This window comes from Bacillus rossius, chromosome 1, assembly GCF_032445375.1.
Source record: "Bacillus rossius redtenbacheri isolate Brsri chromosome 1, Brsri_v3, whole genome shotgun sequence".
Taxonomy (NCBI): domain Eukaryota; kingdom Metazoa; phylum Arthropoda; class Insecta; order Phasmatodea; family Bacillidae; genus Bacillus; species Bacillus rossius.
The window spans coordinates 363,440,593-363,466,371 of record NC_086330.1 but is presented as its reverse complement, the minus strand read 5'-3'; the positions used below and the strand labels follow the sequence as shown (position 1 = coordinate 363,466,371).

Below are 25,779 nucleotides of genomic sequence, written 5' to 3'. Positions count from 1 at the left end.
TTGTGCATAACCAGAGACCGGAAAAATTCGCGAATTCATTTCGCGATAGGCTAAAATGCAAATAGTTATACCTCAGTGCTGCCTCTGCTATTGGTTCACAACTAACCTGGATGACTCTGGGCCAATGAGAAACGCCCGACCAAATCTTTATCGAATCACAGGCTTCTACGTTGGGACGTCTCAAAACACAGCAGTCAATGAGTGGGTGGCATTTGACCGAGTGTACGCGGAACTATGGAGTTCATCACGGAGGGAATTGAACCCGGGAATTTTTCCGGTCCCTACGCATAACACCGTCCCATATGAATCTACAGATAAGAGTTGTGTTGCCATGGGCACCAGTAGTGTCAGTTCGGTCTGGCGGAGGTGGCGGGCTCGTCTTACTTGGTGACTGCGACGGCGATGTCGTAGACGGGCAGCCTCCTCTCCCGGAACAGGTACTTGCCCATGTCGGTGAGCGCCGCGGCCGAGTCGATGGCGTCGCGGCCCACGCGGTTCCGCTCCAGGTAGGGCGTCGCGTCTCGACCCTGCGCCCAGCATTGCCACACTGCCACTGTCTGGCTCTCACTCCGTGCACAAGGAAGACGCTTCTTTCAGGTGAGTGCAAGAGGTGCAGCACAGGGTCATACCCCCCCACCCCCTTCCTTTTCCCCCTGGAAGGGTAAAATATGTAATGGACAAAAAAACCTTTTGAAGTAAATTTTGGACTGTTTTTATATTAAATACATTACAAAGATATAAACAAGTTAGTCTGGATCCAGTATCTTAGACTCAATTACTAGTATCTCAATATTACATCTCGTTCCCCCTGATTTTATTGGGGAGGAAAAATTTTGACTTCCAGTGCCCCCCCTCCAAAATTCAGTCCTGTATTCCGCCTCTGAGGGATGGAGATAGTGGTTTTACTGTTATTTTGGTCCAAGGTAAAAAAAGTGAAAAATTTAATGAATTTGAATAAAACTGTACATTTTATTTAGAAAGTATATATATATACTTTCTAAATAAAATGTACAGTTGTATTCAAATTTATTAAATTTTTCGCTTATATATATAAATAAATAAATATATATATATATATATATATATATATATATATATGTTCACAGATATTTTACTCTAATTTTGAAAGCCAATTTGGCAAAATGTCTTCCAGCTCTGAGTAAAACTGTAGATTTGTATTTAAAAAAATACAAAGACACTCTTATTTATGAATGTATATTTTTACAAAAAATTACAGTAAATGGCAACGACTGGCATAAAGAGAGCTGGCCAGGCAACACAGCTGTAACTGCTTCCACAGTGATTCGAACCAATGTTTCCGAACATAATTAATCTAATTACTCACTAAGTTGTTTTTAGAATCACCCTCATCATAGCGTTGGCACGAACCCCGACCACAACCCCCTCCTATTTCTCGATTTCAGGTACTGTATGTACTTCTATGGCAATCAACCCATAGTTTTTGCATCTTATACATAGAGGTAACGGGTGGAACTCTACGTGGGCCCACGGTCCGATGTCCGGATGTAGCGGTCAGACCGCGAGGTCTGCAACTGCTATGGTGAGAATACATTTTGAGACACTTCCTGTCACTGTTATTGTTCTGAATGAGCCACTAGTCTGGGCACCGACCTCACACTTTCGCCATCTTCGGCATCTCTGACTGGACTGCCAAGTGGATTGAAGTCAAAACAAGACGACACTTTCAGCAGTGGCCTTTTCCCTCTCACAAATGTGGTGACTCAGTCCAACAAGGATGGACTCATTGTTTATGTGCGCTCATCGCGGCCAAGCCAATGCCTAGCAGATAAATTGTGAGCGAGTCTTACAATACTCACCAGAGATGTGTATTATCTAACCTCGGTAACGAGCAAATTCATGTGTTCCCATGTTGCAAACACACGTATAATATCACATGTAGTTTACGCAACCATTGCTAGAATATGCTGCTTGAGCAGCTACATTAACTATTGAATCATTTCATTAACAGACAAAATTTTAAACTATATAATGAAATGGCTCTGATAAAAGCGATAAAGGCTTAAAAAAAATTCTAAACCCTGGTTTTGGACATGATTTTCAACAAGGAAGTTTGTTAAATTACTGCCCATTTTGTTAAAATTCATTAAACAGTTAATACCATAAAGTTTTCCTTTGGCTTTGTGAACTCTGGTTCGCGTAATCCGCCACAGATGGCAGCACCGTGGTTACACATTTCCGTTCCATTCACAAAATTACTCCCACCAAATGCTGTGCACCGAGAGGTAAGGTGTTGCACATTAAAAATCAGAAATAGAAGAGAATTTGGTGATATTAAAAAGACCATTCAAGATATAAAATTAGTCTGCTATATTATAATTTTTAGTTTTTTTTTTTAACTTGTCCTTACTATTTAAAAGTTGGATTACTTGATTTTACAGTAACAGAGCCTTCACTCTTATGTGCACTGCAATGTTCTGGCAGTAACACTTACATGCCATGGAAAGTACTAGATAGTTCAGTCCATACGTACCCTGGATATTATAATCCCTGCTATGCTGATGCGAACTTTCGGTCCCTTCAGGAGCTTGTACCTGAGATCAACGCCATTCCAGAACGACACAAAATACCTCTTGATCTGCACGTTGTCGCCGCCGTGGAGTCTGGAAACAAAACAATTTTATTTCATTAATATTGTACAGCATCGCAGAAATCACAAAGTGAAACGTAAAAGGAGCCGCCTGGTTGGAAATGCGAGCTCTTGGCAAGACCGGCTTGCATATCTCACGCTACTTCGCCTCTATGGAATGGACACAGAACTATGTACAGTCTTAACATCAGTAGTGCACCTCTGTGGGACTTTCAGCAGCGACTCTATTTACAATGCTGTGTAGATACCAAGTTTTTCATGCCCGAAAACACATGTTTTAGCCTTTGTTGCTGACCAAAAAAAAAAAAACATATTGATTAAATAAACCATGAAATGAAACTACCATAAGAAATTGCAATCGCTCTTAACTGCTATTCATAATCAGACATCCCCTATAAAACAGGAAATACTGCACTGAAATTAAAACTGACAGTAACAATAAACTCCGAGTGAACTAAAAACGCCAGCAGCTAAGTAATGCAACCTAGCGGCCAAGGTCAACAGTCAGAGTACACCGAAAAAAAAAGCAAAGCTGAACGTGGCTGATTCGATAGGCGTAGGATCACAGAATGTGCAGAAGCACAGAATACCAGGTTAAAGACATTAAACTGTATTCACTCCTTTTAGAAAACACTGCTGACGGGCTTGCTGACCTGTAGCCATCGTAGTCCACGATGACGAGTATCTCCGGATAGATGACGTATGGCGCTTCTCGCTTGCTCACCGATCTCCTGGTCCGGTATTTCTTAGCTAGGTGATCCGGCTCCATGAACGCTGCAAACACAAACAGTTAAAAATATATATTTCAGTATATCACAGATGATGTCGATAACTTAGAGCTGCAAAAAATTCGGCATCTGAAGATATTTCTAATAATGTATTTACATTGTAGTATATTTACTATATGTAAATAAAAGTATAATATTTTACGTTTAATGGCAACTGTTAAACATACATATGATTTGAATTTGACTTGCCATTTTCCATCATCAAACATAAGAAAAGTCTTGGATTTGCATTCTGCCATCATACTCCATCGTTCACTTTATTTGGATCCTACTCTACAACGATATTTGATATTTGGTATCATTATTTGCTGGTTTTCCTTCGTTGTTAAATTTCTGACAAGGAATTATAATCCTAAGTTGCTGTCGGTTTGTCCAGTCCTGGTGATTTTGTTCTTTGTCATTAGTTTTTATATGGCTTAATGATTGATACCCATGTCAGTGTCATTCTCTTGTGTTTTTTCCTTTGTGGTTTTTTGTAGTTTTGGTTTTCTTGCCTATGCTTTGGCAATGGAATACAACCGTTTAAAATTAAGAGATAATGATTATATGAGTTTGGGCTACATTTGAGCCCTTCTAAATTCTGGTCTTCAAAAAAAGGCAATAATAAAACCAAGAACTGTGTTCTTGAAATATTAATTTTAGTTTGGTGTTTTGGAATTTAGTGCAGTACATTTACATCTACTATGGGACCACAGTGGTTGAGCGCTGACCTCCATAGACCGGCGAGCTTTTGGCTCGAGGGTTCCTGGGTTCAAATCCTGGGCGAGGTAACTGTGCGATTCGGTAACGTCTACATGTGGCTAAGAACAAGTAAGTAGTTTGTCGAAGAAAGGTTAACAAGTAAGTTAAATTGTCCGAAAGAAGGTTAGCTAAGGGAGGGGATGGTCGGCTCTTTGGTAGGTAGTGGAAAATTATCACCAAGCCAGACGTTAAAAGACGGAATCGCACTTTTTATGGAAGCAAAACTTTGTGGGCCTTTTTTCAGACTGACAGCTGGATATTCTGACAGAACAAATACTGTTGTGTAACTTGTAAACACGTCATGAATAGGGACACCTGTATTTCGCGATTTAATTTCATGTCAAGGTATTTCACACAAACACTGTAGCTTGTTTCTGAGAGTCGTGGCAAATATTGTGAGGGTGCAGCAGTACGGTTGACCACATTCTCATTGGCCCTCTCACCGACCTCAGCAAATAACCACAGGAGAAAAGCTACAGTATTTTGTGAAATACCTCGACACGAAATGTATTCGCGAAATACAGGTGTCCCTGGTCATGGAGTGCAGTGCAGGCCGTCAGTCGGGACTGGGGGCTGGGGGCCGGGAGCCGGGAGGCAGGGTGACCGGCGCGCTACCGTAGTCGCCGAGCGGGTCCTCCGGGTCGGCGGGCGCGCTGCGCCGGTACACGATGTGCTGGCGGCCCTGGGGCGCGCGGCTGCGGCGGCTGCGGCGCAGCGGGAAGCCCGCCCTGACGGCCACGTCGCCCGCCAGCCCCTCGTCCTCCTCGTCCAGGAACACCTCGTCGTCGTCCGCCTGGTCCAGGTGCTGCCTCACGCCGGCCGGCACGGGCCTCACCACCAGGTCGTGGCCTATCGTGCCCTCCTGCGCAGGGAACACACGGACCCCACCCCCGGTGAGGTCTTCAGGAGCGAACACTCCAGTCTCATTCGGTGCGGGGAGAATTTTGTTAAATTACTGCCCACAAACCCCCGTGCGCCAGGTTTGGAGACCTCGATCGCCGGGAGAATTTTTTAGCTCCCCGGTAAAGTCCCGAATTCCTGTCTCGAGAGGAAGACACAGAGTCCGAGTGCCAAAATTTTCACGGGGTGTGGAGGCCTCGATCGCCGGGAGATTTCTCGTGTCCCCGGCTATAATATTTAAAATATTTTTTTATTCCTCCCGAGACACCACTACCCCCTATATAACCCAAAATGAGTGTATCGTGGGGTGAACACAAACCCCGAACCACGGATGACGTGTAAGAACAACACATGTGGCTTCGGTTGGGGACTTGGAGAAAGTGCGCGATGTTGGGAGATTCCTAAACACAAAGCCAGATAAACACGTCCCACCCAAGTACACAGCACTTATAACTTGCTACAAGCAGTGGCGGAAACAGGGATTTTTATTCCTTGGGGAGGGGGGGGGGGGTGGGTGGGGGGAAGGATTTCCCAAAATAAAAATTGCATAAAAATTAAAATGCAAACACGTGCATGCAAATGAACTTACGTCGCCATCGACACTAACACACGGACCATGGACCTACAGAAGTAGACGTATGCGACGGGGCTTCTCACGCAGTCGAAGTTGCAGGTGTTGTAACAGCTCAGCTTACATCACTCAAAAAATAACAACCTACTGCCTTAACTGAGTATTGCAAATTTTTATCCCACTGTAAACATTTTCCTCTACTCCCCTTGCGAACGTCAATGGTTACAAGATACGGACACACGTAAAGCTGAAAACACTTTCTTGCAAGGGTTCCCATCTCGTAAAGTTGATCATCACTTATTTTTGACGTGACAACGTCTAATAAATCGATGAACGCCGGCTGCACGCACGAAAAATTGTCCCGTTACGCACATTGTCCCGTTACGCTGTGTCCCTTTACACTCATTGTACGCTTGCGCCGCATTTATCTCTCTTCCACTCGATTGGAACAACCATCGATTTGACTTTTTCGAGGCACATTAAACTTAAAACATCCCTATTCGTTTCCTACTTTTCCTATCATCGTCCTATCCTTAACAGAATAACACAGATTGGAAGAAGTTAAATAGGAAACATGTATAAAAGTTATAGTTAAAATAATCTCTTCGTTAAAGTAATAAACATATTTGAATTAATGAGTGCGAATAAAAGTAAATTTATCAATTAAATTGTAGATTTCATTTCACTCCTTCTTTGTATCCATACAAAATAGTGATAAATCACTAAAAATGATTTAATTTCATTTATAAAACTATGCAATCATTTCATCAATGTTTTGTTATGACGTTGTCACGTTAAACTATCGTCCGTAAACCGACTTTACGGACAACCAATTTTTTTGTTGTGTTAGAAACTACCCAACAGATCGGTCCGCATTAAGAATTCACTCCGCGCGGAGAATGTGAACTGCCGGCAGTCGGCAGGAAGAAAAGAAAGGAAAAGGAGCGAAACTGCACGCGACGTGGCCTCGCGCATAACCGGTTCTGCGAGGCGCCGCCATGTTGGGTCCGCGCGCCGCAAACACCGGCCGCTGAGTTATAAAAATAACAGCGCGCGGATATGCGCACGCGCCGTTACGACAAGGGGCGTATCCGTGTTGGCGAGGCGGTGCTCGCTCTGAACTGGCGCGCAGTCTTCTCCCAGTGCACGGGCTAACCATCCATTACATTGTATGGCGGGGGAGTGAAGATAAAGGTGTAATGCAAGCCCCTAGGGCAGGGGTCGGCAGATCGCGGCTGTTGTCATAGGATGTTGCGGCTCTACCACTCACAGCTCTGCCGCATCACACGGACCAAATGAAACGGCCCAATCACGGCGCAGGTTCTCAACCTGCACTCCACTTGCCATCGCACTCGCCCGGGGGTTTTTCTATTTTAATAATTAATTAACTAATTGGAATAATTTAAGTTGTCTTGTTTTATCAGTAGAGCTCTAGTAATGTCCATCATATATATATATATATATATTTTTTACATTTACGTGTTTATTTTTCTAAGTAGATTTTATTTTTAAGACTTTATGTTTAATTTGTTGATAACAATTTTTAATTTTATCTCTTTGTTTATTGTTATCGCATCCATAAAGATACGGAGAAAATACATGTTGCGGCTCTCTAAAAAAATTGTAGAATCTGTTTACTTAATATTTGGTTCATCTCACTCGAATGTTTACCGACCCCTGCCCTAGGGTGCTTTCGTGTCTAAAAACACGCGTTTTAGTGTTTTAGACCTTTTCGCGATCCTAAAATTACGGTTTAAAAACTGGAAACTGAAATAGAACTGCTCATCCGCCTTCAGAGTGGTCTTAAACGTTATTCGCAACCAGGCGCCACTCTGAACCGTTTCTACACAGCGTGGTTTCTTGTGAAGCTCTGCGCACCGTGTGTGTGCCCGGGTAGGCAGGGGCCTTAATCAGTGTCGCTTCTTTGCACATCCGTCAGTCGCTTCTACTTCTGTGCTTGTCCGCGCTTTCCTCCCTGTCCATCCGATACTTCCGTGTTCAACTGCCCGTTGTCATTGTTTGTCTTACGAGGGAACTCATCGAAAACTAGTTACATTGTAACTTTTCAGGAGACCAAGTTTCCCATTTGTTTCAACTTTATTTATTTTTATGTTTCTTCGCTAGTAGTAGAAATTTCTGTATTAAACTTTAAACATTATTTTTTTAAATTTCTTTATTAGATGAAAAACTGTTTTTTGGGTTACTTTTTAAAACATTTTTTTTTGTGGGGGAAGAAGTGTTGTAGGCATTTGTATATACAAATTTAACTTCGTTTTTTAATGGTTTTAGTGCTCTATACCAATACATAGAGCGAAAAAGGTATATTATGGACACGGTGCTAACCATCTATATAAATAAAAATAAATAAATAAAAATGTAAAAATGCTCGTTTGTACAAAATCTTAAAATCACCGCAATTTCTTCATCGATTGTTTTGAAAATTTTGACAACACGTTGCATTCATAAACGCGTATGTTTTCATATAATAATAATAATAATAATAATAATAATAATAATAATAATAATAATAATGGTGATGGTAGTGAAACTTCTTTGGCAATTCAAACCTCGAATTATAAGTTCTCTCTTTATATATATATATATATATATATATATATATATATATATGAAATCAGAAACGTTTCAAAGCAATGTTTCACAAAAACGTTGCATTAGAATTCGGCCTTGAAATTGAAATTGAAATTTTTACTCTCATCGCGCCCAAAGAAGTTTCAGTTTGAAAATTGTGAAATTTAACCAGACTGAGCCACAGCAACGCGTGGCCGGTATAGTTAAAATTTCATTAAAAAAAATGGACACGGTGTTCTTTACCTCTGAGGTTGTGTGTGTGTGTGTGTGGGGTGTGTGTGTGTGTGTGTGGGTGGGTGTATTTGGGTGTGTTAGTGTATGTCTATATAACACATACACAGAATGTTTCAAAATTCGTGGTTAAAGGGTGATAGATCGGAATACAACAGCTGAAGCTTTGTGCTTATCCAAGTGTCGTGAATACACGAATCACTTGGAAATTTAAACAGAATGCGTACTTGTTAATTAATGTATTTATATGCAGTCATACTTATACTTATCCTATCACTGTCGTGCCAAGTATTCTGAGAGTGAAGAGACCAAAACAAATTTTGATATATTAGAATCATGTTTATAGCGGGGTGATATTTTTATTGATACGTTAATGGACATTGCAATAGCAAAGGTTTGAAATGATGTGAAAAAAAATTACCAGATAAATATAATAAAAAAAGTCTCATACATTTTTTCTTGTGGAAAAGTATTTGTTTAATATAAATAATGTAAATGTGGGAAATGAGGGGGGGGGGGGGGGAGCAAAATACATATTTGCACTTTCAGGTTACATACGACCCCCTCCCGTTTTTTTTCCGCACGGCTATGTCTCCTATTTAGTTGTTGACGTTACCGTGGATTTTTCATTCGACGGTTAGGTACGTAATATTTAATGCAGTTACTGGCAAAGTTTTTTTTTGTTCCAGTTATTTTTTATGACGCCTGTTTGCCTTACATGTAGCCTGTGGCAAACTGACATACGTACGTTAAGAGCTCAAGAATGTAATCAGTCACACCAGGTCTTAAGCCAATTGGTGTACGGGGCGGAGGTGACCGCCTTGAGAACACGATTTCCTGTCCTTGACGCCTAATGACTGGGGCCTTGAACTGCCAGACAGGTTATGGATTTACAGCTACTTCACGAAAGAATGCGCACAGGCTGAGGTTTAAAAATACAAGCGCAGAGTCTTTTTCGATTTTCTTCGCAATAAACCGACAGGGCAAATTCTAATGTTAGGTATGCATCAGTTCAGCGTGAATGAATTGCGTGGTTATTCACAATGTGCAGAGTGAGGAAATGCAGTAAAGCTATTATGCACTTTTCTAAGACGAACAGGAGCATACGTATTTCATTTCCAGGGTGGAACGGGTTGGGGGGGGGGGGGGGGGGGGGAATTGGAACCACTTTTACTGGTGGTTGCTTTCAAATTTGTTTCCTTTTGTTGGTGGGAATAAGTTTGTTTTTTTTCTTTTTGAGATTTCTATATATCCCTCATCCCCACATCTTCAACAATGCGTACACCCCTGACGAAGAATGCCCCTCAGATAAAACAAGAATTCTTTCTTCACTGTAATATTTTTAATGGAACAGAAATATTAAAGAAATGTTACAAATAGTTGGAAATTTGTACATTTACATGCATCAACTGTATCACTACAAAATAGTTTTCGCAGTAATAATGGTTTCGGATTCTTACCCGGGCATTTATGCTTTGTGTTGTCCCAGTACCCCCAACAGTTCAAAGTTACTTGCAAAACCGTTCCCTGAATAGCTTTCCAATCTTTTCTGCGCGCATTAATAAGCATGGAAAAACCAAATAAAGTCCAATTACTGAAAATCGTATTATCGTTTACATGGTTTAAAAAATAATTCTGTAACGAAACGTCAATTATAATATAAAATCATGCGCCAATTTTGGTAAGAAACACTCAGTATTATCTCGTTGAACGCAATTCATACATGCAAATATAACTATAGCCATGTGTATTGTACGTTGCCAAATTATAACTGCGCTGCGATAGCATGTTAGTAACTTATTCAATCGGAATCCGATAAATTGCCGGTGTAGTACCTACCAGGAGTTTGACGCCAATATCAGTGTGTGGACTCAGTATTCGTGTGACATCGGGCTTCGACGTCAAGATACCACATTATTCTCTGCGATGAAAACTGGTGCCGGTGAATGGTCGGGATCCCGATGAAGGGCCTGGTACCGTCTGCTCCAGGAATGGTGAACGAAACTCGGACACGAAATTTTAAAGTAGAATTCTTTGAAATAATGCCGAGCGTGATAAACTGTTTTTTTTAACTACATTTCTTGACGGGAACCACACGTAGTTTCCGCACCCGCCGCTAGAATTAGCTGCCGGATCAGCTACGTCGACTATCGAATCATTCTATTTTGCAGAGCGAAAGGTTAAACTATATATAAAAAAAATTGGTTGTCTGTAAAGTCGGTTTACGGACGATAGCTTAACGTGACAACGTCATAACAAAACATTGATGAAATGATTGCATACTTTTATGAATAAAATGGAATCATTTTTATTCAATTATCACTATTTTGTATGGATACAAAGAAGGAGTGAAATGAAATCCACAGTTTAATTGATAAATTTACTTTCATTTGCACTCATTAATTCAAATATGTTTATTACTTCTTTCACGCGATGGTTTTGGGCCATGCCGGAGAGCGGGGAAGTGACTCAGCGCGTATGCCTGCTTCTGTAGCCAGTAACCTTCAAACATTCGCCCGTAGCTGCGGGTGGTAGTGCCCTCCCATCAGCCCGAGAACTGGAGAAGCTAGAGTGCCACCATTCCTGGCGCGAACAGTATCGGATTGTGGTAAACGACGGGACACTGGTTGCATCCCGCATGTAAGTGCCCAGGGATTTTCCCCTGTGTCTATGCAGGTTTCACCTGGGCCCAACTTATCTAGTTTATAGTCTAGAATAGTCAGTGAGGGGAGTTAGTCATGCGGCGCCAATCGCTGCCGTGGCTGGCCAATCCTCCTCCCAGCACACGATGCATGCTCCCTCTCCCGCATGATTAGAGCGTATAGGCTTCGGTCTGAGACGCACTTAGAGTCTCTCCCAAACACACTTAGTTTTAATTTAGGTTAGGGAAAAAATAATTGGTGCTCGGGCTCGGCTCGGAGGCCGAGACAGAGGCGGGGGGGTGGTGTACTCACGACGAGCGTGCCTCCGTCGACGCTGTCCCTGTGCAGCAGCAGGGCCGCCACGTTCTCCTCGTCCTGGTACAGCTCGCCGATGTCCTCGTCCTCCTCCTGCGACAACCACCAGCAACCACTCGCGGTCACTCCGTCTGCCAGCCCGGCTCGGCCGAAGACACGCAACTGCTCCTCCGCTCGAGTCCACCGGGTGTCACACAGCCAGAGAACCGGAAAAAATTCGCGAATTCATTTCGCGACCAGGCTAAAATACAAATAGTTAATACCTCAGCGCTGCCTCTGCTATTGGCTCACAACTCGCCTGGATGACTCTGGGTCGGTGAGAAACACCCGACCAAAAACTTTATCGAACCACAGGCTGCTACGCTGGGACGTCTCACAAGACAGCAGCCAATGAGTTGGTGACATTTGACCGAGTGCACGTGGAACTATGGAGTTCATCCTGGAGGGCATTGAACCCGCGAATTTTTACGGTCTCTAGTCATAGCGTAACCTCGAGGATGGGCAACACAAGGGACCCAAGCACAAGTCAGCTCGTGTCAAATGTTTAGACTCCTGGACAGGACAGAGAATTCAGTTGAGCGATGCTTTCAGAATGTGCCAGAGATATATATGTAACATCTAACCTATTCGTCACGAGCAAATTCACGTGTTCTCATGTTGAACATACACGTATAATACGAAACTCGGACACGGATATTTTAAAGTAGAATTCTTTGAAATAATGCCGAGCGTGATAAACTGTGTTTTCAACTACATTTCTTGACGGGAATCACACGTAGTTTTCGCACCCGCCGCTAGAATGAGCTACCGAATCAGCTATGTCGACTATCTCTATTTTGCAGAGCGAAAGGTTAAACTATAAATAAAAAGAACGGCTCCAATAAAAAACAAAACAAAAAAAAAAGACTTGAGAAAAAATACTGAACCCCGGCTTAGGAACCGATTTTCGACAAGGAATTTTGTACCCTAAAGTTTACCTTGTGGTTACACGTTTACGTTATGTGCGACTTCCACTCCGTTCACGAAATGACTGACTACCAAATGCCGTTTATCGAGAACTAAGGTGTTACGCATCAATAATTTAAAGAACAGACGAACACAGTGGCTGACAACGACGAGACAGTTGCAACAATGATGGTAAATTGCAGACGAGAAAGAACCTTGGACAGCACAGCGACAAATGGTACTACCCAGCGATGAAACACCATCTTGCTAGAAATCATACAGTTATTATTTATATTATATAACCTATCGTTTTGGTTACGATCATTAGAATGCGGAAACATACTCTCCCGTAAAAAAAAGGGGGGGGGGGGGGGGGAGGAAAATTAAGAACGAATGTTTGCGAAAGAATTTTTTTTTTTTTTCCTGTTTAAAACACTTAACCTATCTATTTCTTTGACCCACAGCAAAATAAAACGCGTTTCACCCGGGTGTCTGACCGGGGGTCAGTGAATGGAAGGGTTTCTCGTGGCGGTACTGACCCGGGCTTGACGCGTCGACGCGCGCGGTTAGCTCTGAAGGACGTCACGATCCAGGTCCGTGGGCGGAGGAGGGGGAGGGGGAGGGGGAGGGGGAACATGAATATTCATGCAGAGCCACTCTCGCATTCTGCCGCCATCTTCCCTTCGAGAAGAGGAGGGCAGACGTTAAATTAAGTCATAAACTCTTCACCCGCTCGTCAGTTATGTTCCCCGCCAGCAAGTTGCACGTATGCACCTAACAGCACTGGTTATATTTGTAAAGTAGTAAGAATTCAAGGGTCGACTGCCTTAAAGCCATTCATAAACCCCCCTGAAATTCAAATACATACTTCGTTAAGCTACACAGCCAATGAGCTGGCGTTATTGGCTACAGTAGTTAATCGAAACTGGGAATTCTTCTGGTCTCCATCAAGATTTCTAACAAACTTAAAAAAAAAATTTACAACGTTGTCAATTAAAAGATATCAAAACCAGAATAAAGGTAGGAAAGATTTAAAGTAGAAAATAATGACTAAGTAAAATTTACAAAGTACCCAGGTGATAGTGGCACAGGAGGGCCAACAGTATCTAGTTCCGAATAGGTTCCTAGTTCGTCTTGGGGTTTAGGGGCTGCGCTCCGAAAGCGCTTACTGGCTCAAGGTCACACACACACACACACACGCCAACACCGCGCGCGAAATTGGGAAAGAAGGAATCCCGAAAAGGAAGGAAATAAAAAAAAAGGGAATGAAGGTTATAGTCCCTGAACCCCGCCCCTCCATCAAACACCATCCCTTCCCGAAGCGAAAGTAAGTTCAGGTATAAAGTTCAGCTGGAATCGAAAAACAGCGCAAAGGGCACGGTGTGATAGACACCAACTTTTTTTCTAAAAGGCCCAGGTGGTCACACGGTCAAACATTCGCTTCCAAACAACTCCCAATACGTTGGGTCGAGTATAGTTGGAGAGTTATGAGTTATGGCGTCCCTGAAAACGTTACCAAAGTAGCCTCGTTTGTTTGACCAGTTGGATGACACGACTTTCTATCAAATATTCTGCATATAGGACGGGTTATATGTTGGATGTTGGATGCGATTGGTCAATCAAAATCGCGCCCATTTAAAAAGGAAATGACGTTAGTTTCTGTCACAACGATTTTTTTTTAAAATGGCGAATAACACATGGGTAGGGGCAGGCATTTTTCGCGAATAATCCTGAACGCCTATTAGACTGCAACAAGATATACCCGCACAAACAGTTTATTCCTTGCGACTGGCGGCCGTCTGCGAGAGACGTCAATGCCTTATTTGATCGAGCCACTCAGTATGCGCTTGCTTCCGTACTGACTCATTGTGATTGGTGTTTTAACAATTGACATGTACCTGAAAGAAACTCGCCCAATCACGGACCACAGACGATGCTACAATGTTTTAACTTACAGCTGGCCGTGGTTGCTTTTCGCGAAATATGCATGGGCGATTAAAAAGGTCCTTTAAAGGTGAAATAAATAAAACAATGTTAATATGAATGTCGTATGCGTAGGGACACCTGTATTTCGCGATTTCATTTCATGTCAAGGTATTTCACAAAACACTGTAGCTTTTACTGAGAGTCATGGCAAATTGTGAGGGTGCAGCAGTACGGTGACCACATTCTCATTGGCCCCGTCAAGAGCGGGACGACACCTCTCACCGACCTCAGCCAATAACCACAGGAGAAAAGCTACAGTATTTTGTGAAATACCTTGACACGAAATGTATTCGCGAAATACAGGTGTCCCTACGTAAGCGAAATGATTTTATGCGTAAAAAGCAAATTATGTGCCTATAACTTTTAAAAATCCTAGAAAATGTATAATGATTATGATTATTATTAATTAAATGTACAAAAGTTTTAAAATGTTAAAAGCATAAAAAAAAACAGGAAATTCCATCCAACACTGTGATGGGTTATGTAATTTCAAAATGAGATCATAATTTAAAAGTTTAAGATAACTCAAACCCAAAATAAACTTCGATAAAAATAAACTCCTTCGGAGTAACGGCCAAATACGCTTATTCAGTCGTGTGAACACCATTTAAAGTTGTGTATATTATATATTTAAAAATAAGTGACATGATTTAAAACATAGTTGAGGTTATACGTACAAGTTTATTTAATGGGGAAAATTGGTAGCCATTTTACATCCAATATCAACCCTCCAACTCTGCCGTCAAATATATTGGAGACAAAGGTTTTACATTGTGTCAGGGCCTTAACCAATAACTTCCGAGACGTAAGAGCGACATTGAATGGCGGACGCGACAGACTCCTCGATTAGAAACATTTTCTACTTCCATCGCGTCACGGGGGCGACTTTACTGGAACGAACGTCAGAATTTTGTTTTCGAAAGATGGTCAAACTAATGCGTAAGTAGTGGTATTATTATTATTATTGTTATTATTAGTGTATTATGATTTTTTCTTGTTAATAAATATTATCTTTGAAAATCTCTGAATGTGTTCACGCGTGGTGATATTTACAATTAAGTGTTAAATAGGAATTAAACATGTCGGTTATAAAAAAAACACAAGCATTGTTTTCTGACGTATGTTTGTTGCGTATGCAATGGCAAGAAATACAATATATTATATATATTTTTTCGCCACGCGATTCAGAACCACGATATTTTTCGTCTCAACGTATTCTTCGCGTCGCGTCGTCACGCTATAATTCTTCCAGCGTTTTGGTGGAAAAGTAAAAAAAAAGTTAAAAAAAAGGGGGGGTTGCCTGTAAAGTCGGTTTACGGACGATAATTTTACGTGATAACGTCATAAAAAAACATTGATGAAAATTTGCATAATTTTTAATTTTCAAATATTATTTACAGTTTTTGCAAATTTAATTTAAATAATTTGTTTAAATTTAATCACGAACAATTAGTTTAAAAGCCCGCCTTAACTTGTTTGATATTATACAAGATTTTCTCGCACGGTGGTTGGCCGGTTATTGCACGTTCGGCTCAGGCGGAACGTGACAATGAGTCGTGCTTTTTCGTGCGTGCAGCCGGCGTTCATCGATTTATAAGACGTTATCACGTCAAAAAAAAAGTTGAAACGAGGTTCGTACAAACACGCCACCTATCCTGCTATCAGGGAGTGGACTAAAACCCACTATACCGTTCTTTTCTGACAAATTATTCCACTGAAATAATTAAAGTACAGTGGAATAGTCCACGGTCATGCAGAATTAGCGATTTTGTTTGATTACCTAACGTCAAAATAGTTTTAACGGGAATACCAAAAATGAAGATGTGAAAGTGTGAGCTTAAACTCGCTAGATGACGGGAAACACTGAACTGAAATTAAAACCGAACGTGACGATAAACTCAGAGCGAAACTTCTGTTCAAGAACTTACGATTTGAATTCCGTATTCAAGATTTCATATTAAAAAAAAAAATTCTTGGATTTCATCATCTGATACATTGGCGACTACACCGGAATTTTATCGTTCGCATTTTATAAAACTAACCCGAGTATAACTAACCAGGAAAGAATATCAATACTTCTTAAGCATGGTCGAAATTTGAGTTCCAGGTTTGGCTTTAAAACGTTGTTTTGAAAGGTTTTATTTTCCAAAGTCCCTCGGGGGAAAGGGCCTCTGACAAACTCGAAGGCCTTACTTGCGGTTAGGGGCATGCAGATTTCGCGAAAAGATTTCGGGACAAGATGAAAGTTAAAACACTGTAGCATCGTCTGTGTTTCGTGATTGGGTGAGTTTTTCCCAGGTACATATCGATTGTAACAACACCAATCACACTGATTCAGTGTGGAAGTAAACGCATCCTGAGTGGCTCGATCAAATTAAGCAACGACTTTTCTCGCCAATCACAAGGAAGAAACCACAGGTGCGGGTATACCTTGTTGCAGTCTAATAAGTGTTAAGGTCTTTTCGCGAAAAACGCCTGCCCCTACTTACGGTTCTTCACCAAAATATTCGGTCCCTGCAAAAGTAAGCGGAGCCACTGACCACAAAAACAAAGCTAATTTCACACGCTTCTGCAAATTCACACGGGGAGTAAAAAAAAAAAAAAAAAAAACCCACCGGAAGCAGGAACGCGAAATGGCGCGGGAACCGACCGAGCTGCCTTTCACTGGCTGCGCCGGCGGGCGGTGGGAGAGATGCGCTCCCGTTCCGCCGCCATTACATTGTGAACACGGCGACTGTTCCACCGCGCGCTGCATCATGGGAGCCCCTTCCCCCTCCCCTTCCGACACTTCCGCGTGCACGGTCAAGCTCCTTCGGAGTAACGGCCAGACACGCTCATCCAGTCGCGTGAACACCGTTTAAAACACCGTGCAAAATTATATCTTTAATAAAAAATTGGTTGTCTGTAAAGTCGGTATACGGACGATAGTTTAACGTGACAACGTCATAACAAAAAATTGATGAAATGATTGGATACTTTTATGAATAAAATTGAATAATTTTTTTTTGAATTATCACTATTTTGTATGGATACAAAGGATTGAAATGAAATCTACAATTTAATTGATAAATTTACTTTTATTTGCACTCATTAATTCAAATATGTTTATTACTTTAACGAACAGATTATTTTATCTTTAACGTTTATACATGTTTGCTATTTAACTTCTTCAAATCTGTGTTATTTTGTTAAGGATAGGACGATGATAGGAAAAATAGGAAACTAATGGGAGTGTTTCAAGTTTAATGTGCCTCGAAAAAGTAAAATCGATGGTTGTTCCAATCGAATGGATGAAAGATAGATGCGGCGCAAGCGTACAATAAGCGTAACGGGACAAAGCGTAACGGGACAATGTGCGTAATGGGAGAATGAGTCATCCTTTTTCATGCGTGCAGCCGGCGTTCATCGATTTATTAGACGTTGTCACGTCAAAAACAAACTAAAAGTCAGTTATGGGGGCTGTCGACAGAAGTGAAAACTTTGTTTTTAAATGTGTAATATGAACTCATTTCTATGTCAAATGTACGCAGGAAAATGATTTTGTTATTATATCACTAGCATGTCGGTGACGCGAATCCATAAGTTTTGCCCCTACCAATAATAACTTTAAAACTAGAAGAAATTAAGTTTTTTCATTGAAAGAATAAAAAAAATATTAACTTAAATCTACAAATGATCAAAATTGTCTCTAATAAATCAATAATTTGACATTTGAAGAAATTCACATCGTAAATAAATAAACAAAAGAAAAAAACATAACCTAAACTTAACTACCTACTAAAAATATCCAATACTCGCAATATGTACCACACAATAACGTTAAATTTCCTTGGAAAATAAAGATAAAATTCAAAAACTTGTATATTTAAAGATAGAAAAAATTAAGTTTTATTCTTGAAATATAAAAAAAAATTAACACGTCACGTGACCATTTCGATGACGACTTACATGAATTTACTCCCTATCCAGACCTCCCTATAGAAGTTTTCACTTTAAAAAAAAAAAAAAAGAGCAAGTCTTTCAGTCCTCGCCACTGATGTGTAAACCTCTAACCTCGGTAACGAGCAAACTGTCATCCATAAAAATATAATAACCTTTTACGCACGCTAACAACCAGCAAATATTGTAGAAGACAATAATGGAATCTCATGCCCGCTAACATGGGCGAAGCACGAGACACATTATTACAGCGATCCTAGCGGTGTGAGCTGTACGCATACGTGCGAAATTAAATTTTTAGTAGTTGTGCTTCTATCCTTTGCCACCTCTATGGATTGTCAGCTGGAATTCGCGAAGCCTTACAACTTCGGGAAGCCTACAACTCACGTAGTTTCGGTTCCCTACCACGTTCGTGCAACTTCGGATTTCTCTCAAAAATTTAAATTAAAAAAATCGAAGGGTTAGGTTAGGTAAGGTCAGTCACAACATGCTTGTTTTCATTGGAAACTTCTGATTTAGCGGCTGAAGTGGCGTTAATACCAAAACGCAAAACTTCGGAAATCTTTGGAAATGCTTGCAGGGAACCGAAACTACACTTCACCAAATATTGTACCTAGTAGAAACCATAGAGATTGCAAATTAGTTGTCTATAACCAACGACGTATATATATTGTCTATAACCCATTTACGCATTAAATAGCAATAAAAGTGGATTAAATACTCAAAAAACTCGTACTAAAAACATTGTTTACAACGCTAAGTACAACCCATGCCACCAGGATCGCTGGCATCACTTGTCTCGCGGATATTAGACGACTTTGTCCTGCTACAATATTTGCAAACAGAAACGAACCAACTGATTCCACAGAACACGGCGAAGAAAAGATGAAGAACATCGGAAGAAAAATCGGCAGACCACGAGATAGTCTTAAACCTGTCGGCGACCACATGAACTAACTTAAAACCTCGACGCGCAAGCCGCCCGCCTTGAAGAAATAACTACCTTCGGTGTTTACGCCGTTTATGTAGTTTCTCGAAGCAGCACGCGTTGAAACTACATACGCCGAAAGAATTTACGACGATTCGGGAACTGAGATTTTTTCCCCGTCCTCATGCACAAACAGGCTGATCGGCTGATTTTGGCTTGGCTTCTGAGTGTTTGCACATTCATCTGTTTTGTCCATATCATCTCCTTTGTCTGCATTGAGGTTCTCATGACATGTGGTATAACCAGACATTATTTATTTATATCGACTTATTTAAGTGGCGAAGTTAAGGCGTGCCACTTTGTCTACCACTTAACCAAAGACAGTTATAAAGCGATAACAAAACAAACATATATAACTAAGCTAACCTAAATAAAATACAATAAACAATAACTTGATAAACAACGTACAAAATAAAATATTATCTGAATAAACAAACCATTTACTAGCTAGAAATGAAACATGATTCACGCATATTAAAATACATGTTACTTATATCAAAATTTAGCCTTATTTAAAAATAGTAAACACGGGACAGTAATATTTTAACAAAAAAAAATTGAAATTAAATTTCATGCCAAGTATACTGAAAACTAAAAACTACTCACCATTAAACATAAGTTAAAAAATTATAATAATTTAAATAAGCACACACACACATATACACACACTTATACAAAGCTCGTAAAAATAAGGATCACATCCCCCTACTGATTCCACTTTGCAATATTTAATTGTTTGTTGAGTTGACGTTTGTCCGCAAAGTCATCTTGGGCACGTGGATGGTTTGCTTGCAGGGGCACGGCTCAGAGTTCTGCGCGCGGGGTTAACGAATACGCATGGCCCCCACAAGGGTGGGGCTGGGGGGACCCCTAGGTCCAGGGCCCAGGCCAGTTTATTTTTATCTCAGCGTGTGGAATAAAATATACATACTCTCTGTGGTTATTTCTAAGTAAAATAATTTTATAAATAAAGCTTAGTTTTGGACTTATAAAATAGTAACCATAATTGAGGCGGTCTACGGAAAAAGGGCACATATGCCAAAATGGCATTTTGAGAAAATGACATTCAAAGTTTTTCATTTCCATCTGTAGAATATATTCAATGAGGAGCTTATAATACTGTATTTGCGAAAGTAAATTGGTTTACTGTCTATAAGGAGGGACTGAAACTAAACTGCTTAAAAAATACACATATTTATTTACACACTGTTAAAAAATGTTTGTATTGTGCCCTTTTTCCACAGAACATTATTTCCACAACAATGTATTATTTCAATGTATTAAAAATGTATTTTATTTGTTTCAATTTTGAATATGTCCTACATAATTGTACACAGGAATCTCTTACATAACATTTCTTTTTATCAAATATATTTAAACAAAAAAAAACAAGAACCTATTAGTTATTTACAGTATTCATACCGGGAACTTCAATGTACAAAATGTTACTCTTAGTAAATAATATGTAAATAGGCAAATAGTTTATTAATATACACAGAATTCTTTTGCAAGTTTTTACATCTTTGGGAAAAAAAACTCCCACAAGACATTTCTTATACTTTCAGCATGTCCTCTATCCAATCTGCGTCTTCTTGTGGCAAAAAAGTATACAAGCTGTGGACATCTGTTATTTTCTGATCAGAAATTTTTTGATTTGGTGTAGTTTCAACATGAATGTTCCTTACATTTTGGAAATGTCCTTTCCAAAATCTAAATGCATTATAAACTTCAAAGTAACTTTGAGAGGCCAAAACCATTCCATTATAATCAAATTTTAAAATGCAGTACTTCATAAGGGTAAATGTGTTTGTTGAAGAAGTAGGTTTCTGAAGAAAGAAATGTGATAAAGCTTTGTCCCAGTCCTTCAGTAGTTCCTCATCCATTATGACTTCAAAAGGGGTAGGTTCCTGTAGGCACAAAACCATAGCAGTTAAGTAAGGTTTAGCTGTTCCTATTACTTCCTTATTGTTGATTTTCTTCCTTATTAAACCAAAATTTCGGTCGCACTGACAAAACGAGTGACCCCTAACAGGAAACAGGTGCACAATATTTACATGAAATGCTTTAGCAAACCATGAAGCAAATTTTATAACTGTCATGTTTTTATTTTGTCCCCCTGCAGTATCTGAAAGGAAAACAATGGTCTTGACATTTTTCAAAACTTGCATTTTCTTCAGAAGGCAATCGTATAAAAATGACACAACTGAATTAGCATTCTTCTTGCCCTGACTTTCCACAAAACAATAACAAAATGAACTGTTGTCATTAAAAACATGCACATTAAAGCAATACAGCCATAAAAGGCGTTTGTAAAACTGAGTGTTCACATTTAGTTTAGGAATAGCAAAGTTCTGTGCATAATCAAATTCTAGCACCAAGAATGTCTCATCTCTTCTTGCCCTGTCTATATATTCGTCTCTTATCATTTTTCTTCTAGCATATTTACGTTTGTGCACCTTGAATGATATTTGGCAAGGTCTGTTGGATTCACTTTCAACTTTTCGGTACATTTTACACAAAAGTCACATACATCGGTTTTAGGTTTTCGAAAACCATAAAGAAATTTAGTTTTGAAATATTCGTAGTATGTCTTGTAGCTCATTTTTAATTTTGATCCAGTTTTTTCATTGTAATAATCGAGAAACATATTGTTACGATTTCCCTGCGGGTTCGTAAAGGATAGCCCAATTAATAGATTTTATTTCACACACACAGTTTTATTTATTACCACTACTTGTCACTTACAAATAATCTTCTAAATTGGCAAATAATTAACTACACTTAAAGAAATGCCAATTCCCCAGTCATTCGTTTCACACACCTCGCTGGGCCACACTTCCGGCGCAACTCTGACCGCAGCACCCCTCGTGGGTCTCCGCCGCGGGACTCCGTCGCCGCACTCCGCCGCCGCCGTCACACCCTTCGCCGAGATCCCACACGACGCCTCACTCGGAACTTCACTCGGCTCCGCCGCGCCCGCGACTCTATCGCCCGGAAACTCCGCCGCGGGAAAACTCCCGACTCCACTGAACTTACTCACTCCCTGCCCTGGAACCTTCGTCCAAGGACTTCGCCACTCTGCCGCACCCGCGGCACTATCGCCCGGAAACTCCGCCGCGGGAGAACTCACTCAGTCACCGACTGACTGACTCGAAGGTCGGCCCAACCTCCTTAAATAGCCCTTGGGTTCCCGTCCAGAACAATCGGGCATGTCTCCGAGATATCGCGCGACCTTCGCCGTCGAAATGCCCAGAAACGCATCGTGAGTCCTCGAAGGACGCGGTGGCTGCTCTAAGAACGCCGATAAAGGCGTCTGAGTCCTTTTATTCCGCAGTGCGGCCTCTTTTAAGTAACCCGATCTGAGGCAGGTGCGCGCTGCGACGGTCAGGATGTCGCGCGATAGTATGACACGATATACCAGGGAGAGGATGCAGGTGGAAGGGGGCGCAGACAGGCCGAACGAGCGTGGCGACGCCAGCACTGCAGCCAAGCGCGATCGTAACATTGCCCCCTCCTTAAACCTGTTCGTCCCGAACAGGTAATGCATCTCCTCCTGGAGGTCCCCATGCTTCTCGAAGTTTAGGCCTCCTGCCTTTCCTCCATCGCGGGCTGTACAGTCTCACCAGATAACCCTCTCTCGCGGCAGATGTAGCTTCTCTTGTCACCCGGCGACACTTCTGCGTCGCAGATGCCCCATGTCGTTCAGCCAGCTGCCCGAGACGGGCTGACCGATGCCTTGGACAGACCCGATACTCTTGAGTGCATTGCTTACTGCCTTCCAACGGTTTCCTTGTATCTTCCCTTTTTCTCTCCATTTCTTCTCTCGCAGCTACTTGTTCGCACAGCATTTCATCCCGGCTCCTCTTCGTCTCTTCTTGGTTACTTGTGCCCTCTTGGTTCTTCTGAGTCTCACCTGGACTGCACTTAGTTTCCCCTTGCACCCTCTTCATGACCCCTTGTGTTCTCATTTTCTCTTCTCTGTCTTTCTTCCCCTGTTCTTGGTCTTTCTTTACCTCTTCTTGGTCTTCCTGCGTCTCTTCTTGGTGTTTCTTCGTTTCTTCTTTGCACTTCTCTATCTCTTCTTGACTCATGTACATCTCTTCTCGGCTTTTCTTCATCTCTTCTTGGCATTTACCCCTCTCTCTTTGGTTTATCTTCATTTCTTTATGTTCAATATTCCTTACTTTGTAACTCATCTTCACTTCTGTACTTTTCTTCAGCTCTTCTTTCATCCTCATGTCCTGGCTGTTCTCTCCTTGGCTAATTTTCTCATGACTCTTCTTCTCATCACTGTTCTTCTCATCACTGTTCTTCTCATCACTGTTCTTCTCATCACTGTTCTTCTCATCACTGTTCTTCTCATCACTGTTCTTCTCATCACTGTTCTTCTCATCGTTGTTCTTTTCTTCGTTGTCCTTTTCTTCGTTGTCCTTTTCTTCGTTGTCCTTCTCTTCGCTGTTCTTCTCTTCGCTGTTATTCTCTTCGCTGTTATTCTCTTCGCTGTTATTCTCTTTGCTGTTATTCTCTTCGCTGTTCTTCATTTCGCTGTTATTCTCTTCTTGGCTGGTCTTCTCCTGGCCGGTCTTCTGTTCGCTGTTATTCTCTTCACTGTTTTTATCATGGCTATTCTTCTCTTGGCTGTTCTTCTCTTCTAGGCTTATCTTCACTTCGGTCATCATTTCATTCCTCATTTCTTCTTGGCCATGCTTCAGTTCATCCTGACCCTTCTTCATTTCCTCTAGGCTATTATTTGACCCACTCTTCTTTTCTTCATGGTGGTTCTTACTCTCCTTCCTTCCACTCTTCATTTCTTCCGTAAAGTTCTCGATTTTGGTTACCATTTTTTCCATTTTATTATTGATCTCTTCTAGGGCAACCATTATCTCCTTGTATTGCTCGTCAGTAAGCTCTTCAGTAGCCATCTCTCTTTAAATCATTTACTAATAATTAAACAACCTAAATAATAATAATTTTTTGAATACTGTTCTTAATTTTAAATGACTTAGACGAACCTTCTAATTAAAATAACAATAACTCTATTACATTCAAGACTATCACTGACTACAGTAAATTCAAACTAGCTCTAGAAAATTACAAATTCACTAAATTTCTAAATGCTAACTTTACTCTCGAAAAACTAAATCCTATTTCTTAACTGAATCCTAAATCTATTAATTAGGGCTATCCCACTTCTGACACCAAAATGTTACGCTTTCCCTGCGGGTTCGTAAAGGATAGCCCAATTAATAGATTTTATTTCACACACACAGTTTTATTTATTACCACTACTTGTCACTTACAAATAATCTTCTAAATTGGCAAATAATTAACTACACTTAAAGAAATGCCAATTCCCCAGTCATTCGTTTCACACACCTCGCTGGGCCGCACTTCCGGCGCAACTCTTACCGCAGCACCCCTTGTGGGTCTCCGCCGCGGGACTCCGTCGCCGCACTCCGCCGCCGCCGTCACACCCTTCGCCGAGATCCCACACGACGCCTCACTCGGAACTTCACTCGGCTCCGCCGCGCCCGCGACTCTATCGCCCGGAAACTCCGCCGCGGGAAAACTCCCGACTCCACTGAACTTACTCACTCCCTGCCCTGGAACCTTCGTCCAAGGACTTCGCCACTCTGCCGCACCCGCGGCACTATCGCCCGGAAACTCCGCCGCGGGAGAACTCACTCAGTCACCGACTGACTGACTCGAAGGTCGGCCCAACCTCCTTAAATAGCCCTTGGGTTCCCGTCCAGAACAATCGGGCATGTCTCCGAGATATCGCGCGACCTTCGCCGTCGAAATGCCCAGAAACGCATCGTGAGTCCTCGAAGGACGCGGTGGCTGCTCTAAGAACGCCGATAAAGGCGTCTGAGTCCTTTTATTCCGCAGTGCGGCCTCTTTTAAGTAACCCGATCTGAGGCAGGTGCGCGCTGCGACGGTCAGGATGTCGCGCGATAGTATGACACGATATACCAGGGAGAGGATGCAGGTGGAAGGGGGCGCAGACAGGCCGAACGAGCGTGGCGACGCCAGCACTGCAGCCAAGCGCGATCGTAACATTGCCCCCTCCTTAAACCTGTTCGTCCCGAACAGGTAATGCATCTCCTCCTGGAGGTCCCCATGCTTCTCGAAGTTTAGGCCTCCTGCCTTTCCTCCATCGCGGGCTGTACAGTCTCACCAGATAACCCTCTCTCGCGGCAGATGTAGCTTCTCTTGTCACCCGGCGACACTTCTGCGTCGCAGATGCCCCATGTCGTTCAGCCAGCTGCCCGAGACGGGCTGACCGATGCCTTGGACAGACCCGATACTCTTGAGTGCATTGCTTACTGCCTTCCAACGGTTTCCTTGTATCTTCCCTTTTTCTCTCCATTTCTTCTCTCGCAGCTACTTGTTCGCACAGCATTTCATCCCGGCTCCTCTTCGTCTCTTCTTGGTTACTTGTGCCCTCTTGGTTCTTCTGAGTCTCACCTGGACTGCACTTAGTTTCCCCTTGCACCCTCTTCATGACCCCTTGT

General features: G+C 41.6%; 1 protein-coding gene across 8 annotated transcripts in view; it reads right to left on the bottom strand.

Annotated features, from left to right (window-relative positions):
• LOC134528333 (A disintegrin and metalloproteinase with thrombospondin motifs like) overlaps positions 1-25,779 on the bottom strand; it is a 421,345-nt gene that overhangs the window by 41,314 nt on the left and 354,252 nt on the right. For all 8 annotated transcript variants that reach the window (XM_063361874.1, XM_063361870.1, XM_063361869.1 and 5 more), the window contains 5 exons: positions 11,404-11,499; positions 4,774-5,020; positions 3,283-3,403; positions 2,513-2,642; positions 385-527 (listed from right to left, as the gene is read on the bottom strand). In XM_063361874.1, the coding sequence (XP_063217944.1) occupies positions 385-527; positions 2,513-2,642; positions 3,283-3,403; positions 4,774-5,020; positions 11,404-11,499 (737 nt within the window). The remainder of the gene's footprint in view (positions 1-384; positions 528-2,512; positions 2,643-3,282; positions 3,404-4,773; positions 5,021-11,403; positions 11,500-25,779) is intronic.